At 37.8% G+C, this 20,268-nt stretch overlaps 1 protein-coding gene across 1 annotated transcript; it reads left to right on the plus strand.

Moving 5' to 3' along the window:
* The first annotated feature begins 196 nt into the window (after nucleotides 1–196).
* ACADSB (acyl-CoA dehydrogenase short/branched chain) lies at nucleotides 197–19,527 on the plus strand. Its single transcript, XM_088131719.1, has 11 exons — nucleotides 197–353; nucleotides 1,690–1,849; nucleotides 4,965–5,065; nucleotides 5,640–5,846; nucleotides 7,046–7,216; nucleotides 9,231–9,356; nucleotides 9,836–9,928; nucleotides 11,425–11,514; nucleotides 12,138–12,275; nucleotides 13,278–13,377; nucleotides 15,884–19,527. The coding sequence occupies exons 1-11, from the start codon at nucleotides 309–311 to the stop codon at nucleotides 15,952–15,954; spliced, it is 1,302 nt and encodes a 433-aa protein (XP_087987845.1). The 5' UTR covers nucleotides 197–308; the 3' UTR covers nucleotides 15,955–19,527.
* Nucleotides 19,528–20,268: the final 741 nt, after the last annotated feature.

Below are 20,268 nucleotides of genomic sequence, written 5' to 3' on the forward strand. Positions count from 1 at the left end.
TTTGAGTCGGCATAACACTGTCTACCTGAGCATAATTTTAAGCAAAAGTTCGTCGCTGAGCAGATGGCAGGGTTTCCTCGGGAAAGGATGAAGTGAGTGGAGTGGAGCATCCATCCCTCTTGCCCCGCAGATGGTGGATTCTGACGGGAACCAGAAGTGAAAGCACCATCACCACCTCTTGTTTGAGAGTCTCTTTGAGTTCCTCATGCAAATCTGTGGTTATCTAACCTTGTGAGGTGGAGAGGCGGGACAAGACGGGAGAGGGCGAGTTGGGGAGTGGCGGTTGCGAAATTGCTTAGGTGTCAACGATGGTAGCGGCTGGAGCTTTGTCTTTGTTGAGATGCGGCAGAAAAGTAAGTGACTGTAAAACTTCGTAGGACCAGATGCGAAGAGCTGCCGCCGTTGCTGGCTCCGTGGCAGAGCTCAACTTTAAACATGGAGAAGCCTCGCGCTCGGTGCCTGGCATATCCAGATGTTAAAATGACGAGGTGATGGGAGAAATGTTCCTGGTCCGAGTAGAGTGAAAAAGACAAATATATGCCCTGCAATGGGAACGAAAGGATGAAATTTTGAAGCCAGTTTTACCTGCGGAGAGACTGAGATTCTGATACTTAACACTAAGCCAGCTATTTTGGCTTAGGGTGTTGTGTGAGTGGAAACATTGTGGCTTGCAGCGCGTAGTTTATTGCTTAGAGCAATGCGTGAACCCTGCCAAGGAGTAGTAACTGTTGGAGGGAGCATGTGAACAGTTGAAAATCCAGACTGGGGCATGTTTAGAGTAAACTTACTACAGTCAGTGAAAGTAAAATTAGACCTAACTTGCTATTCATATCACGGGGTTTACTCTAAGGCACGGCCGCGTTTGGTTGCAGTCCACAGCTTTCTGTCCCGAGGCTGCAGTTTTCAGGTGATATTAAAGCATTGTCACCTTTTAAAATTAAGAATGTATTGATGTTGGAGGTGAGGAATGAATGAGAAACTACAAGAAGGGTAGCAGGATGAAAGGAATGTCAGAGCTTCTGTATTTTTATGCTGTATTTTCATAGAGGTACACTTGCTGAAATGTCCCCTTTTGCACATATATTAAAGGTTCAGGAATATTTTTGATTTGGTTGATACAGCCTTGAAATGAGAGTAAATTCTCTCCAGTGCCTTTTTCACAGTGAGAAAAGAATCTGAAGCTTTAAGCATATGCCACATTGGCACGGTCACATGCATATATTGTATTCGATAATACATTGCCATTTTTCATTAATTGCAAAAGCGAGACTTGCAGTAGCGCACTTACTTAAGCCCTATTGGATGCAGACCTAATTCTGAGTAAACAAGCTCAAGATTTCATTATAAGTCTCATCTTAAGAGTGATGTTGAGCCTTTTGTTCATCCAGTTCACTGAGGAACTCTAATTTATTTTCATAGACTTAAGCAAGATAATCAGATGGTGAATGAAGTAAAAAGCATAAAGAAAAATACACAGTTATCTTAGGATCAAGGTATTTTTTCAGTACCTTTTAAAATAAATATAATAGTGCCCATATTTTTTAAGGATTATACATATTCTACAGCACAGCCATGGAGAACAAATTAGAGGTATAACGAAATGTGATTGTTTAGATTTTCTTTGGTAAATCTGCCCTTAATTCTAAGTATTTTCTTTTTTTCTTCATTTTAAAATGTTTTTATCCATAGCCAAGGTGGAATATGCCTCTCTGCATAAATCATTGGATGACTCATTCTTGTCTCTTTAAATCTTTCAAATCAAAAGCTTCACCGCACATAGTCAAAGAAGGATTGACTTGTGCTCCACTTCAGACATTTACAGAAGAGGAGTTAATGATTAAAGAAACAGGTAATGTGTCCAGTGTAATTAAGCCAGTTCAAATTCTTTCAGCAAAATCCTCTCTAAATTTGGCAGGATCCCCACTAGTGGCTTAAACATCTTCTAGAGTCATCCAACTATCATTGTTCTGATATAACAGTAACAAGAATAGATTTTACCAAATCTCAGTGATGGATATCTAATTCTAGATTACGTAAGTACCTAATGGGGAAATAGTCTAAATCCAGCATTTGTAACCACCCAGAGTCACTTTTTGTGAGATGGGCGGTATCTAAATTTGAAATATAAATAAATAAAAAATAATAACACAGCTTGTGAAAGGGTATCCTTTGTGAAATATTTTCTCCGACCTGGATATTATGCAAACAGTCTCTGAAAATCTGAAGGACATAATATTGGATTGTTTATGCTAAAGAGTATGCTGATAATATGAGTGCAACACATTCAGTTCTTCTTTGCTATTGCTTATTATATATATTGCTCATTTTAAGAACACCTTTTTTATTTTTTATTGAAAAGTCCATGTACATGTTTCCCCCAATATAGCGTCGTCCATGTTAGACAACTATGTTAGAAAAGTAAATTTAGTGAAGCTCTATATAGCCATTAATGCTTTTAAAATTTGCACTTAACTTCACAACATCTTGTAAAGATAACCATTTAAATACATGCATATCTATGATACTATTCCCTTTTGAAGTAAACAGTATTCAACAAACTGCAGAAAGGATATAAGAAATACAAGTATGCAAAAGAAACTAAAGGTATGAAATAAGAAAAGGAAATATCACCATGAACATTCTTCTATATTTATACATAAATATATTAAACTACCAAGGGGACATCACATATCCTTATCCAACTTTCTGTTTCATATTGAACCATTCATTAAGATTTCTATTTATTTTCACATATTTTAGTTCTATCCTGTACTTATTACATTCAGCAACCAACATTTATTGGTTCTCACATTTATACATTTTCAGTGATTTGAAGAGAGAAGAAAAATCTGGCTTGTGTGTTCCTATCCTGGCATAAAATTACCTTCCACACAGTAATTCCTATAAAAATATCTATCTATTATTTACATTTCAAGGCTACCTGACTCCATAGCAACTCTGGGCAGCTTTCAGATAAAAATTAAAAGAAAGTGAAGTTTATGGAAGAAAAAAGATAGCTGGCCAGAAACCAAAACCCCAAAGCCAAGCAGCTAATAATTAACTGAAGAGGCTCAACACCATTATAGGTCAGGGCCTGGGAGAACATCCAGTTCTTAAGCAGTGTGTGGAAAGTCAGTAGGGTGGGAGCAGTATGAATCTGGGGGGGGGGGGGGGATATTGTTCCACAGGGCAAGAACCATCACCAAGAAGGTACATCTCCTAGGTCCTGCAAGATGACACTGTTAAATTAAGGGGAACTGGAGTGTGGCCTCTGTAGCTGACCTGATCCGGCAGTGAAAACACACGGAGACAGGTGGTCCCTCAAATAACCAAGCCCTATGCTCCTTCCAGAATTTCCTCAGTTTAGTTTCATCCCAACTCATTTTATCACTTTTGTTTTAAACTCTGTTCTAAAACAATTTATTTTCACAAAAATTACTCTACATTTTCTATGCCTTTCTTAATTTTAAGTATTCCTTTCCCTTTTAACTGTGTTCTTTTTCTCAATATAGCTATTGAGAAATACTATTGAGCTTCTACTATCCTCATTTTCATTCTCTTATATGCTTTTTTTTCTTCTCTTCATCCACTTCATCATTCCACCAAGCGTCTTTCTTTATATTTCCCCCTAGTGAAGCTCCACACACATCTGTGGCACTCTGTAATGTAACTCTTTTCATTTTGTTTCAAGCAGCTTTCTTATACTCTTTTCTTGCAGCTATTTTCCATTCATACCTATTGGGAAATTAAGCTATAGTTTAATGTGGTTTCCTATACTTGTGCTTTCTCTTCCTTTACTTGTTCTACTTTCATTCTTATTTCTTTCATATTTTTTTTTCTCCATGTCCATTTTCCCTAAGATTCATTGTAGACACTGTGAAAAAAATGTCTCTCCCACATTCAGAACCTCTCATCACCCTTGTATCCTTCACTAATTCTCTCACATGTTCATCATAAACAACCAAATGATGGTTTTTGATTTATATTTATTTTATTTTGTATATGTAGGAATAGATTTATGATAAACCTTCAAAATAAACCTTTTTCTTAAGAGATACTCACCAGCATTCCCCATGGTATCCATTATTGGGTTTATAAATCACCAGTCATTGTTTTTGCACACTCTTGCCTTGTTCCCACCCATCGATTTATGTCAGAATGTTTTTTTCCCCTGAATTGTATTAATTAAGGGGATTGAATTAATAACATTAATTCAGAATATTTCAGGTTTTTTTCAGAAGTTATCTCTAGTTCTTCTGTTATCAGTGGATTCTTACTTGTGTGGATGGCCATAAAATTTGATAACACCAATTCATACTTTGTGACATACACTTTAGTCCTTTCATTCCTAATTAAATCTTCACCTTCACTTCCCTGCATGTATTCATCAATTCTGCTCCACAAAATCAGACTACCTTCATTCAGCCATTCAGTTCCTTCCTCTTTCTCTTAGTTTCACAGATACACAACACAATTGTCTGTCCTCCCTCCCTCTCTCTCTCCATTTCTTTCATTTCTTTACCATTCATTCCTTTTACGTGCTGAGTTGCAGTCTTGCATATACTATGGCTAACACCAAAGTGGTACATTAATATTGATTTCCCCCATCCATCATGGCTTTGGTCAAGTGAGCTTTCAAATAATAAAAAAAGGCATAAACTAGGCTCCCAGCTGTGCCACATGCAGCTTTCCCAGCTAACTGTAAGAACAATACTGGTCAGTTTTGGAACATTTTGGCCAATATGACACAAGCAGAACCAAAGTTCAGTTTTATCCCTGGCATGTTCACACTATTCTATGCAAGCTAGGATCTTTAATCTAGAGACTGGCTTACAAGCCAACATATTTTTGCTTGCATCCCTCAACTTGGGGGTATGTGTAATGTATTGTCTGCCATTTAAATACTGTATGTATATAAATATATTAAATCTTGCCTCCTTTATATCCTTGTCTCTTTTGTCCAGTAAAAAAATTTGCTCAAGAGCGAGTTGTTCCATTAGTACAAAAAATGGACGCTGATGCAAAATTGGATGATTCTTTACTCCAAGACCTATTTGGACAAGGGGTTCGTACCATTCTTTTTTATGCTTAAAATTACTTAAATTTCTTTTTCAGCTTTAACTATGATGTGAAGATGCTGGGTTTTATTTAAGCTCTATGTATGTATATAGTTTAATTGTTAGCTATAATAAATGGTCTATTATAGAGCATTGTGATCTAAAAATGAATTATCATCATTACTAAGTGCACATTGGGGTAGATTGCTAGTTTTCATTCATTTTTTCCTATAGATTTTACTCTTTATCTTTTACTTTAAAAAGATAGACAATTTAGCAATGGAAATAGATTTTGGGGAGATACATGTGTTATAGACAACAAGCATTTTGATTATTCTTTAATAAAATGAGATCTCACAATCAACAACCATGTTTTATATATCACTGATTCCAAGGTCTGCTACCTAAGATTCCACTGACTTTATAGATTTAATCCCAAGTAATCAGTAATTGTGGAATTACAGGGAAGTTCATTTTGAAGTCAGTAGCTCTAGCTTCAACTTGAATTTTTGATATTCGGGTGTAAATCTCAATTTGTACACTTTTCTTCTCCATAACAATAATTTATTCTCTTTTTATCAGTTAATGGGTATTGAGCTTGAAGCAGAATATGGAGGAACTGGATCTTCTTTCTTTTCTTCCATTCTGGTAATTGAGGAGTTAGCCAAAGTTGATCCATCTGTATCACTTGCATGCGAACTCCAAAATACTTTCATTAATAAAATATTTACAACATATGGCACAGAAGAACAAAAGAGAACTTATTTGCCCAGGCTGGCAAAAGACACGGTAGGTGAAATATACTGATGACTATGTTAAATATAGATTTACAAAGTTTGCAGTAGCTTACCTACTATTACTAGTGGGTGAGTATTATTACTATTACTATGAAATAAAGATCCCAGTCTCCAGTCAGGTTACATTGGAACACTGTGAGATTCAAGTTAGCGTTAACATATACACACTTGGGCTTGTATAGAGTTGCTATTGATTTATTAGATATTAAATCTTTGTGTTTTAAAACAATCTCTTACGTAGATCTTTTGACGTCTGGGATGGTTGTAAATTCTGCAGTTCAAAATTATACTGTATTTCATTGAGAGGAAAACCAAGGTCAATCTAGTGGTTCACAATAAGAAGTTATAAAGAACAATCTGATACGTTACTGTTAAACGTTTTTAAATTAAATATTAATTTCAATTATTTATTTATTCATCACCTTTATATAGCCGCCCTTCTCATGAATGTGACTGTGGGTGGTGTACAATAAAAACAGCCCATAAAAAAACATTAAACATTATTCCATAGTAAAAAAACATTAATATTATTTAAAAAGACTAGGAGAGAGCATCTTTGATGTTACACATCAAAGTTTAGTTGTAGTTTAAATTAATAGTTTTGAAATTATCAAAGCATGCAGTAAATATCATATATGTAAAATAGAAAAGATAGCATGGCTAATTACAGTTGAATAACATATCCTTCACAACTATTTTAAAAAGAGAACTTTTCAAATGTGTCTCTTGATTGCCCACTTGCCTTTATCATTATATCAATGGCTAATTGTGCCAGTAGTAACCAAGCCCTTGCCTCTGTATTTTACAATTTGTCTTGATCTACTTCAAGGCCAACACCATAGAAAGAAGGATTCCCCTGATTACTTTGCCAAACCTACATTCTCAATGTCATTGTATGATGGAATGACTTGACAACTATATCTCTTTTTTTTAGATTTTTTTTTATCCTACCTTTATTATTTTTATAAATAACTCAAAGTGATGAACATACCTAATACTCCTTCATCCTCCTATTTTCCCCACAACAACAACCCTGTGAGGTCAGTTGCGCTGAGAGAGAGAGAGACTGGCCCAAAATTACCCCACTGGCTTTCATGCCTAAGGCGGGACTAGAACTCTCAGTCTCCTGCTTTCTAGCCTGGTGCCTTAACCACTAGACCAAACTGTCTCTCTGGCTATCTTAAATGATAGATGGGCAGCATCTGCATTAGTGAACCAGAATTTGGCAGTGATGCCTTTTCCATGAAGACTCGTGCTGAAAGGCAAGGGGATTACTATATCATCAATGGATCAAAGATGTGGATTTCCTTTGCAGAACAAGCAGGAGTGTTTTTGGTGATGGCAAACGCAAACCCTTCAGTGGTAAGTAGATAATCACTGCATGCATATTGTTATCATGTATTTTTAATCTTAATATAACAACAACCTTGCATCTTGCTTTTACTAGCTGCCACTTTCACATATGTCTTCAACTTCTAGAGTACCAATAGAAGCGAATATGCGTAGCTCAGGGTTAAACTGTGGAGTCCTTGGGGTTCTCTGAGCTTGGTGGTTTTCTTGCAAAGTTTCGTTACCTGGCTAGGTAACATCTTCAGTGCACTGAAGATGTTACCTAGCCAGCTAAAGAAACATTTGCAAGAAAACAAAACGTTTGCAAGAAAACCACCAAGCTCAGAGAATCGCAAGGACTCCACAACTTCTAGAGTATCTTCCTCTGCTTGGAAACCCCAGTGGACAAATAGGGGCAGGACTATGATCTCTGTCTCTGTTCCAGGGTTTTTCTTCTTATCTGAGGAGAACTGCTTATTTAGACCAATGGTGAACACCAAACCCTATTGTGCTTGGGACTGAGTTTTTGGTACTTTGTGACCACACTGAAGATTGAAGTTTTGACCACTTGCAGGTGGCCTAAAATGTTATTCAAGAGGGGACTGTCTTTGGGGGCAGTGCCAAACAAAGTCCTGATTTTCCATTTTTTGCTTCTATTTAAACTTGTGATGAGAGAGGTTGTCAAGGTATCTTGCTCTCAAACAGTTTGCTCCAAATGAGAGGCTTGTAATCTCTTCAACTATTCATTCATTCATTCATTCATTCATTCATTCATTCATTCATTCATTCATTCATTCAATTTATATGGCTGCCCATCTCAAACAAGTGGCTCTGGGTGGCGAACAGTCATAAAATCAATTAAAACCAAATTACAAACACAATACAATACAATACAATACAATACAATACAATACAATACAATACAATACAAATATATACATACAGCAGCTGAGAAAATTGTAATCCATAGATGTTAACATAACCAGGAAATGAGGCCCTTAACATACACAGGGCTCCTGGCCCAGGCACAAAGCCAGATCTTCAAGGCCTTAAGAAAGGCCCACAGGGTCGTGGCCATCCTAATCTCTGGAGGAGAATGTTCCAGAGGGCAGAGGCTATGGCAGAAAAAGCATGCCTCCTAGTCCCCACCAGCTGACATTCCTTGGTTGATGGGACCCGGAGAATGCCCATCCTGCTTGACCAGATTGGATGGGTAGAAACAACTGGGAGAAGACAGTCTGTCAGGTAACCCAGCCTCAAGCCTTGAAGGGCTTGAAAGGTGACAACCAGCACCTTGAATTGCACCCAGAAACACTGGCAACCAATACAGCTCATGAAGCAGCGGTATTACATGTGCCAAGTGCCCAAGATGATTTACTACCCATCCAGCTCCATTCTGTGCCAGTTGAAGCTTCCAAATGCTCTTTAAGGGCAGCCCCATGTAGAGAGCATTGCAGTAATCCAGATGGGAGGTCACAAGGGCATGAGTCAAGTACCATTTTGCAGATCTTGTACTGTAAAGTGACAACATATTCAATACAGCTGAAGTTTCATAAAAGTGCCAAATCTCATGAGATTTTGGTGACCATTCCCCTTGAATTTCATTTGAGAAACTAAAATCTTAGATAATTTCAGATTCCTTGCTGAGGTCATCCATGCTCAATTTACATTGAAATCTCACAAAATTTGGTAGCTTTTTATTTCATTTGGGGTGTGTATGTGTATCTATACAAGCAATCTAGAAGTGATACGATATGGACATTGTGCTGCCAAACCAGGCACTATTACTATATTAAACTGGGTGCTCTTGCGTAGAGAAGCCATGTCAGTCTTGATACAAAATGTAACATTATGGCAGGCAGAACATTGCAGTTGGACCACCTCTGTAGGAAAAGTGATCCCCAGTTACGGACGCTTAAAGAAGGATGAATGGAACTTGAGTATCCTACAGTATGAAGGAATTGAAATATTTTGCTAGGCTTGGAATATATTAATGTGGTATGTGCTCACCAACATGGTTAATGTATTATATGCCTTTCTTTCTTAGGGCTATAAAGGAATTACGTGTTTCATAGTAGACCGTAATACAGATGGCCTACATGTAGGAAAGAAGGAAGATAAGCTGGGAATCCGAGCATCATCTACATGTCCTGTAACATTTGAAAATGTGAAGGTAGAATAAAACTTTAAAACCTCTGTGTTGCCTTTAGTTCTGGCTTTGTAATTCCATGAAGTAAGCCAGTAGGCTAAAGTTATAGTAGCCTACTGGGAGCATGAATTTGGAAGGGGATGTATTTCAGGTTTGCATTTTGTATAGACGCCTCACAGCTTAATGTACTAAATATATTATCAATTGGAAGGTAAGTTGCACATGGCCAAAATTTGTGTTTTAAATCTTTATAACTCAAACTTAAAACCAATCTCTGAATATCAAAAGCAACACCATTTTTGTTTTCTGCTCTGTTTTTATTTATTCATTTTTGAAATTTGTATATCACCATTTAGGTTTTCCCAGAGCTGTTTTTGAATGCAATATCATAATAGTGGCCTTTTGACTTTTGGAAATTTAAAAAAGGGCTCAATGTTGATTATCGTTTTGTTTTGTTTTGTTTTGTTTTGTTTTGTTTTGTTTTGTTTTGTTTTGTTTTGTAGGTTCCTGAAAGTAATATATTGGGACAAGTTGGTCAGGGCTATAAGTATGCTATTGGAATGCTGAATGTAGGAAGAATTGGCATAGGTGCGCAGGTGAGTAAACTGCAGAATATAAGAATCTGATGTAAACTGTACCTGGAGTAGTTCTGATTGTCAGCACCTTGTTTTAAAGAGAATGTTAAAAAAAAAAAAAAAAAACTGTCTCAACTGTAATTAGAGAAATTAAAAGTAGTCTGTTCCTTATAAAAGCCCAGTTTTTTATCTGCCCTTTTTCCGGGCAAAACCTATTTCACCGACAGAAGCCAAGGATGAGATTCCATCTACTCTCATCCATCTTTTATGAAACCTTTGGATCCTTTTGCCGGCCACAACCAATCCATGGATAGAGGAACCCTTTGAAAATGGGGGTTCAGAATCTTCCTCCTCTGTACTGTTGCACGGCTTTGTGTTTTCCCGCTAGTGGGCAAATCAAAATCAAAGGGGGACTTTAACTCTTGATTTCCTCTTTGATTTTGATAATAATTGCCCCTGAGTTGTTAAGCTTTAAAGGAAGCTCCATATCAACACACAGAGAGAGCTTAGGGGCATGAGAGAGTCACTTAAGGGGGAGTGAGAGCAGCAGGTATGGAGGCAATACTGTTCATGAAGCCCCTGATAGTTGTTTCCAAAGAAATGCATCCTTTGGGGATAAAAGCATTGTGTCCACACAGAATTAGGACCAAGAACAATTTTAGGCATGCTCAAAAGCCTGAGCATGCCCAGTTGGATTTTTGCCTTTTTTTTCCCTTTGAACTACAGGCAACCACAGTATACTACAACTTACTTTTGAACATGCCCTCTGTCTCAAAAATAGCATATTATGAGAAAGGAACTATTTTTTCTTTTTAATATAATTGTATTGGAAGTTTTAAAAACAAAAGCAAAAATTAACACGAACTAAAATAGAATAAGAAGGCAAAAAGAAAAAGGAAGAAGTAAAAGAGAAAGCTAAAGTGCAAAAAGAAAAAGGTAGAAGAAAAATAGAAAAGAAAGAAAAAAGATATAAAGAAGTGGCTTCCAATCTTCTTTACAGCAGTTATAAGTACAATTGTAGGTTTACCTCTTTCTCTAAAATTATATCACGACTCTCTCTTTTCTATAATCTATGCTATCTAATCATCAAAAGAGAAAGGAACTATTTTTCAATCAATTGAAGTCATAGCTTGTATTGTCGAAGGCTTTCACGGCCGGAATACGATGGCTCATGTGGGTCTTCCGGGCTGTGTGGCCGTGTTCTGGAAGTTTTGGTTCCTAACGTTTCACCAGCACCTGTGACCGGCATCTTCAGAGGACAGAAGCACAGACGGGCGGTTCTTTCTGTGCCCAGGATGATGTGACCCTTTTGTGGGTATTTATAGAGATCAGCAAGGGTACCTGCGGGGGGGCGGGTTGTGGGTTAACGAGTGGCTGCTTGTATTGGTGATTAGCATATGTATGCATCTTCCTGGGGGGTTAGGCAGGGTTTTTTGTATGGAGTTGTTAATGAGTTAAGTTGCTATGAGAATTAAGGCACTTTACAATAATTTTAATGCTTGCTCATTTGTACACAGTTGCTGGGATTAGCACAGGGGTGTTTCGATCGTACTATCCCATACACAAAGGAAAGAACCCAGTTTGGAAAAAGCATCTTTGATTTTCAGGTATTGATTGATGTGTTCTGTGAAATAGGTCTAAAGATAAAGTATAAATAATTATGACTGGTAGAGATAAACACTATAGGCCGTACTGTTACTATTCTACTGTAGCTAATACTGAGTAATTACCATAAAGTATTCAAGTTGAACATATCTGAAGTGTTACTACCATCCCAAAATTCTGCAACTCAGATGAAAGTTGTTTTCCTTTTATTATTTCATATGTCAGGACAAAATTCATCTGACATTTTGCCAAGACAGCCAACAGTTGTAATCTTGTCATGTAGTAACAGAATTCATTTGCATTGTCAATACAGCTAGCAGTTGTAATACATACATATTATATACTGTATGTAACACATTTTAATAAATGACAATGATAACAGTGACTTCCCCTTCCTTATCTAGCTTTTTTTTTTTAAAAAATCCATTTTTGTCCATTCTAGCCACTCTACACACTCACTAACTAAGCACCATTAAACAAAATTAGATTTATAACTGAGTAGAGGATTGCTAAGAATTGCAAGGATGCTACCATAGGTTCGAAAACTCTGTGTATTGTTGGTGGTCATGAAAGGAGGGTTAATTTTTCCTGAGTGCAATGTTTCAATATAAGTTCTATTTCTAAGGGAATGCAACATCAGATTGCTCAAGTGGCCATTCAGATAGAAGCTGCAAGGTTGCTGATCTATAATGCTGCCCGACTTGCAGAAACTGGGAAGCCATATATAAAAGAAGCAAGTATGGCTAAATATTTTGCAGCAGAGGTAAGATCACTATTTTTCTGTTTAAATGTTAGGCAGAATTAAAGGGGAATTATTACTTATTCCAGTTCTCAGCCTGTTTTGTTTCAGTAGGCTATGTGAAGGGGAGGGGGGAAGAAAGATGAAAACTGGAATCTTAAATGTATTTTGCTCAAATTATTTAAACAAGAAAATTATTTCCTACTTTAAAAGACAGAAATTATAAAATTGGGGTGTGTATGTGTGTGTTTGCTAAATAGAGCTTATATGCTGCTCCAGTCCCAAAGGGTTCTGAGTGGCTTTTTTTTTTTTTTTTTTTGGTGCCTTCAAGTAATTTTATTGACTCCTGGTGATTTCCTGGACTAGTCCCTGCAGTTTTCTTGGCAAGGTTTTTGGAAATGGTTTGCCATTGCCTGCTTCTTCCTAGGGCTTAGAGAGAGGGACTGGCCCACGGTCTCCTGGTTTCTAGCCCGGAGACTGGTGCCACACCTAAGTGGCTCTAAATGGCTAACAGACCCTCTTAAATTAAGCAAATTAAACACAAATCAGAGTGTGCTATTATTGCAGACTTTATTGTTTTATTGAATGTAAATCTAATCCTATATAAATTCCCTCTCCCTGAAACAAAATTCAAGTCCAGGCTACCAGGAGCTCAAAGGTTTGGTTTGGTTTGGTTTGGTTTGGTTTGGTTTGGTTTGGTTTGGTTTGGTTTGGTTTGGTTTGGTTTGGTTTGGTTTAATTATCCCCATTTAATTTTTTGTCTTATGTATGTCAGATTCTTCCCAGGCTATCTGGCAAACTATATTACAAAGTAAACTACTATGAGCAAGAGAATCATGTTTTCCTATTTGAGATCCATAAGCCTCAGAGCTCTTTAATTATGCATCATTAGCTGAACATGGCATTATTTGATTAATGTTTTGTATTTTCTGTAATACAAAATTATTAGAGAGTGATTAATAGCAGAAACCAAACATTTCATAGGCCCTGAGAGGATTCACAGCAGGCTTATTGTATATCTTAAAGGTTGCAGCTCTAACGACAAGTAAATGTATTGATTGGATGGGTGGAGTTGGCTTCACAAAAGATTATCCAATGGAAAAATATTACAGGGACAGCAAAATTGGTAAGTTATAGACGATGCATTTCCATGTTGCACTGTATTGAGTTCAGAATTTAATTATTGCAAGGCTGTTAAAAAGCATCAGTTTCAGTAGCTTTCTGATATAGATATTCAGTGGCAAATTCTGTATTTACCTGACAAGAAGAGTTTTTCTTTTCTTTTTTTTCCCTTAAGTACAGTGGTACCTTGGGTTATGAACGCCTCTGTTAACGAATTTTTCGGGTTACGACCAGCTCCGGCCGCAAAAATTTACCTCGGTTTGCGAACTCTGCCTCGGGATACGAACAGGATACGCGTCCATTTTCCCTCCCGTGACACAGTCCGTGGCCATGTTTCCGCCCGACACATGGTCCGCGACCATGTTTCCGCCCGACACATGGTCCGCGGCCATTTTTCCGCCCCTGACACGTGGTCCACGGCCATTTTTCTGCCCCTGACATGTGGTCCACAGCCATTTTTCTGCCCCTGACACGTGGTCTGCGGCCATTTTCCACCCCTGACACGTGGTCGTAGGGAGGGGGACTCTCCCTCCAAGCAATAGCCGCCTCCCTGTCCTCCACGCCAGAACGGATTAACAGTAATTACATTGAACCTTATGAGGAAATTTCCTTCAGGTTGCGACCAATTCGGGGTGCGACCAGAGTCACAGAACGAATTAAGTTCGTAAACCGAGGTTCCACTGTAATTTATCTTTAAAATGGGATGGCTGTCTTAGGTGAGTTGAAATATGGTAATGGAAGCTGATAAGGTTCTTCTAGTTTTCTTAGAGGAGTAGTAATTAAAGTTCAGGGTCATCTTCCTTTGTATGCATGTGTGTGTGTGTGTGTGTACACACACACACATATATGCATACATATATATACACATACATACATACATATATACACATATATATACATACATACACACACATACATACATACATATACATGCATTGAATGAGCTACCATACACATATACTTAATACTTATCTATTATGCTATTTCCTATTACTATCATGCAGAAGGCAAAAAGGGAATAAGAAAAGCAAAGCAAAGAAAATTAAAGGCAAGAGATAAGAAAAAGAAATATATAGTTAAATCTACTTAATACCACATGACATTACTTCATACTTTTGTAACCTTACAAACCATCCTTGCTTCTATGAGGGCCATATTCCTATATAAATGTGATGTGTAAATAAACAAATATTTCACTTTTAGAATAACCATTCCTGAATTACACCAGGTCAGTTTCATCTCAAATCATTTCATCACTTTTATTTTTAACTCTGGTCCCTCTGCTGGAGACTCCTCTTTTACCCCTCTTCACTTATTTCCAGAACACTTTCTATGTTTCCATCAAAATTGTTCAGCGTGTTTTTTGGCTCTTATAAACTAAACTCTTTCTTTCTTAGACTGCATTCTTTCCAACTAACTTTTTTTTCTGCACATATTATACAGTATTTTTTTCTCATCCTCATTTTTTGTAACATTATCTTTTTTTTACCTGTATTCACATTCATTCAGAATGTTGTTCAGTTTTTCCCAAAATTCATCTCAAAATTTTCCATTATCACTATTCACTGGAGTAGAATGTGGAACTATTATTAACTTATGGATTCCTGCTTTCATGTACACCTACAATAACACCAATTAATACTTTTTAACTTACATTTTAGCCCTTTCATTTATTTAGCCCCTTCACTTTCCTGAATATCCTCATCAATTCTGTTCCACAATATTATACCAGCTTCATTCAGATCTATTACATCCTACCCCTTTCTCTTAGTTTCACACACAAGGTATCTATTTTTCTTTCTTTCATTTAATTAATTCATATCCTTGTTAAACAAGCCATTATGGTTTTGTTCACACATAATTCTAAAAATCATGGTTTATGGCTGAGCTGAAACATGCTTAATCAAAATCAAACCATGTTATGCTTTAGAACAATATATAAACCTAATCATTGTTTCATCAGTAAATGACTTACTGATTAATATATGCACTGCCTCCACTGAACAGTAATTTATGCAGGTTGTTATGAAATAAATATGATAGCAATTTCATCGAACAGAGGTAATAATATGTGGGTATGACATTGGGAGATATGAGGAAGAGCCACAGACTGGACAACCAGCATGTAAAATATTTCTCAGCCTACAGAAGGAGGGAGGGCATGGGAAACGTTTCAGAAGAGACCCTCCCTAGCTTTCCAGAGAGTAAAAGGAGAGGAGGAGAGAAATACTTTTAGTCTTGCAAGATTCTGTTAATGTAACCTTACAATAAAAATAGAGCTAGTACTCATGGTTGTGCTTCTTGTCTGAACTATTCGAAGGACTAACAACAGTTCACTGTTTTTGTGAAGCCTCCCTTACGTTTATCATTGTGATAAAGTTTTATGTATCTGCTGAATGGCTAATAAACTGCAGGTTGCAAACCTTCACAGTTGAGTGTTTGCTGAAAGTGCTTTAATCAGTATTTTGTATGCTTCCTTGATTCATTTTTCCCATGATGGTTTGTTTCAGGTACCATATATGAAGGAACTTCAAATATCCAGTTAAACACCATTGCAAAGTGCATTGCTCAAGAGTACTGAAATTCCAGAAATTGAATGACTGTTGCCAAACTGATTTCTTCACAGAAAGTGAAATATGCTTCGCCTTGCTTGTGGGTTGCAAATTACCTGTTTATTTCCAAATTATAGTAATTTTTAATCATTGTGCAACTCTCTGTACAAGAGTACAATATAAGTGGCTGGGCTACTAGGATTCCGTAATATACCATAAAAATTCTTATTTTTTCCCCAACCGCTGTGAAATAAGAGGGTTCCCTTCCACACACCTTTTTAAACAAACAAAGAATAAACTTGTCTGCTTTTGTATCTATCTGTCAAATATCTAGGAAATCTTTATAATTCTGTTCATCAGCGTGATAAGCATATTCAAGAATATACAAAATAGATGGCTGGTGTGGGTCTTCCGGGCTGTGTGGCCGTGTTGTGGAAGTTTTGTTTCCGAACGTTTCGCCAGCATCTGTGACCGGCATCTTCGGAGGGCAGGAGCACAGAGAGAACTGCTCCTGTCTCCTGAACACGGCCACACAGCCCGGAAGACCCACACCAGCCATCGTATTCCGGCCATGAAAGCCTTCGACAATACAATGTACAAAATACTCTGTAGCACTTGCATGTTAGCAGATTTTGCTAGTGTTAATGGTCAGTCCTTGAAAAGATTATCTTCCTATTTAGAAAATGTGATTGACTTTAAACACTCTAATTGGGAAGATAAAGCAGATTTTATCCCTTGTTGGAGATATGTATGTATTGTGAGGGGGGGAAAAAACTGATTTATTAATACTTAAGGCTTTTGTTAATTGTAATAAAATATATATGCATACATATATATTTGTTAGTAGCAGATTTCCTAACTGGGCAATCCTATTACCATTGTCAGAGCTATCCAACGTTGAATGCTTCAAGAAGTCATGTCCACTCCTGCTCTCTGTCAAGACAGAAGTCATGGAGAAGCAGCAGTTGTATTCCCATTCTTCCAGTTTTCTTAATCCTGCCCCTTAAAACCAGTATTTTTAGAATTCTTTTTGAGGAGCTCCAGACTTCTAAATTTTTTCCAGCATCTGGGGCACATGGAAAGTTTTGGCTTTTCTATGTCCAGAGCCTACCAAATTCCCAATTTTATCCTTTTTCTCCTTTCCCAACACCAGCTTTCAGATCTTTTTGTGAAGGCAGGGAGTGGAGATCCAACAAAGGATCTACTCCAAATTCAGAACTTTCTCCCAAACCTCAAAGAGGGATTTCCAATCTTTTCTACAGAGCTGGAACTGCAGCCATTTTATTCCTGTACAGTGCTCTGTGTTTAATCCTCAGCAGCCTATATACATTAAATATAATTACCAGTATCCTCAGTTAGCAGAACATTAGCTTCTGCACTATTCTATTAATTTTGGCATATAAACTATTGCAGTGTGTTCTGGAATAATGTGTTAGAGGGCATAAACGATATACAGTGCATTCCGAAAGCATTCAGAGCCCCTTCACTTTTTTCAATTTTGTTATGTTGCAGCCTCATACTGCAATCGTTCAAATTCATTTTTTTTCTCATTAATCTATAGTCAGTATGTCACCCATAATGACAAAGTGAAAACAGAATTTTAGAAATGTCTGTAAATTTATTAAAAAGGAAAAACTGAAATATCACATTGGCAAAAGTATTCAGACCCTTTACTCAGTACTTTCTTGAAGCACCTTTGACAGCAATTACAGCCTCGAGTCTTTTTCAGTATGACGTGACAAGCTTTGCACACCTGGATTGGGGGATTTTCTACCATTCTGCTTTGCAAATCCTCTCAAGCTCAATCAGGTTGGATGGGGACCGTCAGTGGACAGCCATTTTCAAGTCTCTCCAGAGATGTTCAATAGGATTCAAGTCAGGGCTCTGGCTAGGGCACTCTAGGACATTCACAGAGTTGTCCCTAAGCCATTCCTATGTTGTCTTGGCTGTGTGCTTAGGATCGTTGTCATGTTGGAAGGTGAACCTTCAGCCCAGTCTGAGGTCCTGAGTGCTGTTGAACAGGCTTTCATTGAAGAGATCTCTGTCCTTTGCTCCATTCAGCTTTCCCTCAACCCTGACCAGTCTTCCAGTCCCTGCTGCTGAAAAACACCCCCACAGCATGACGCTGCCACCACCGTGCTTCACTGTTGGGATGGTATTGGGCAGGTGATGAGCGGTGCCTGGTTTCCTCCAGATGTAACGTTTAAAATTGAGGCCAAGCAGTTCAATCTTGGTTTCATCAGGCCAGAGAATCTTGTTCCTCACAGTCTGAGAGTCCTTCAGGTGCTTTTTTGCAAACTCCAAGTGGGCTTTCATGTGTTTTGCACTGAGGAGAGGCTTCTGTCTAGTCACTCTGCTATAAAGCCCAGATCGGTGGAGGGCTGCAGTGATGGTTGTCCTTCTGGAACTTTGTCCCATCTCCACACAGGATCTCTGGAGCTCAGTCAGAGTGACCATCAGGTTCTTGGTCACCTCTCTTACTAAGGCTCTTCTCCCCCGATTGCTCAGTTTGGCCGGGCAACCAGCTCTTGGAAGAGTCCCGGTTGTGCCAAACTTCTTCCATTTGAGAATTACAGAGGCCACTGTGCTCTTGGGAACCTTCAGTGCAGCAGACATTTTTTTGTAGCCTTCCCCAGATCTGTGCCTTGCAATAATCCTGTCTTTGAGCTCTGCAGGCAATTCCTTTGACCTCATGGCTTTTGCTCTGATAACAGTATGCATTGTCAGCTGTGAGGCCTTCTATAGGGAGGTGTGTGCCTTTCCAAATCAGGTCCAATCAATTTAATTTACCACAGGTGGACTCCAGTCAAGGTGTAGAAACAGCTCAGCAACTATCAAGAGAAATGGGAGGCCCCTGAGCTAAATTTCAAGTGTTGTTGCAAAGGGTCTGAATACTTATGCCAATGTGATATTTCAGTTTATCCTTTTTCATACATTTGCAAACATTTCTAAAATTCTGTTTTCACTTTGTCATTATGGGGTACTGAGTGTAGATTAATGAGGAAAAAAAATGAATTTGAACGATTGTAGTATCAGGCTGCAACATAACAAAATTGAAAAAAGTGAAGGGTGTCTGAATACTTTCCGAATGCACTGAATAAGGGTGACAAGAGACTTGGGTTTTTCATTGAACAATGTGTGGAAATGTTGGCTTCTTGAAAGTGTAGGTAAGAAAAGATACAAGTTCCAATTAAATCAGCAGGCTTATTTTATCTGCTGTTACAATCCTTTGCCTTAATTGGCTTATAGAATGTGTTCTACCTCACTGGGAGGAATTGTGGCAACAGATTTATAAGATGAAAGTGCCTGCTTTATTTAGTGCCATATCTGAAATGTAGATGTGTCTATTATGTTTGCAAGTTACCCATGTATGATATGTGCCCTTGTTAGTAAATAAGACTGATCCCTTGCAAAGGGGATTATTCATCACATTTGCACAGATGAGCAAAGAACAGAAAAAGAACATGAGAAAAGGAGCAACAGTACAACATTTAACGTTCTTAAATTCTTACTAGACAACCCTGTGACCCATTGGGTCATCCTTTGAGAGAAAGGTAGTGCAGTCTGATGTGACCAGAATGAACATTAAATTTTAGGCTGACCATGTTTTGTTTTGTTTTGTTTTGTTTTTTGTCCCAATCCTGGACAATCCCGTGATCATCAAGAGGAGTATAAATAGAAAAGTAATTGTAGTGGCAAACGAACTTCAATAATAAGTCAATTATTTACTGACATAAACAGAATGACCATGGTAAAGTCCTTGGAGTTCTCTGAGCTTGGTTGTTTTCTTGCAAACGTTTGTTACCCAGTAACATCTTGACCACAGGTGGGCAAAAAAGCAGTGAGAGTGGGAGCGAGTTCCAACTTCCTGTCAGCTTCCTCATTGACTTTCCTTGTGGGAAGTTGGCAGGGAGCATCAAAAATCACGATCACGTGACTGCAGGGACGCTGAAACAGCCACAACTTTGCGAATAAAACTGGTGTGAGCATTGTGGAAATATGAATTCCACACAAGTAATGGGTCCTGGGTTTTTTTACGCTTTCTTTAACTTAGCAGATTTTAGCCACCTTGGTTCAAAAATTGTTGTGGTATAATGCCCCATTTGAGCTAACTTGAGGGTACAAATAGACAAACATAAACACAATGAGAGTTTTAGTAATATATAGATTGGCTTAAGCTTCTTAGAGAAAGGAGTGAAAATGAGACATAATTTGCACAGGGAGTATAACATAATCTCTCATGAATGACACATCCGAAAGTTGCTTAGCTCCTGCTGACATTTTGTATGCATGGCTAGGAAGAAGTGGTGTGCTATGGTCAGACAACATAATCATGTATTCTG

This window comes from Python bivittatus, unplaced genomic scaffold (genome assembly GCF_059951505.1).
Source record: "Python bivittatus isolate LINGU-HERP-01145 unplaced genomic scaffold, Pbiv_v1 ctg000980_np1212, whole genome shotgun sequence".
Classification (NCBI taxonomy): Eukaryota; Metazoa; Chordata; class Lepidosauria; order Squamata; family Pythonidae; genus Python; species Python bivittatus.

Excerpts from the sequence above, each read along its gene's own strand:
- ACADSB (XM_088131719.1), top strand. The coding sequence starts at position 309 with ATGGTAGCGGCTGGAGCTTTGTCTTTGTTGAGATGCGGCAGAAAA. Across the intron at positions 5,847-7,045 it reads CCAGGCTGGCAAAAGACACG|ATGGGCAGCATCTGCATTAG; the intron begins GTAGGTGAAATA and ends CTTAAATGATAG. Across the intron at positions 9,357-9,835 it reads TAACATTTGAAAATGTGAAG|GTTCCTGAAAGTAATATATT; the intron begins GTAGAATAAAAC and ends TTTGTTTTGTAG.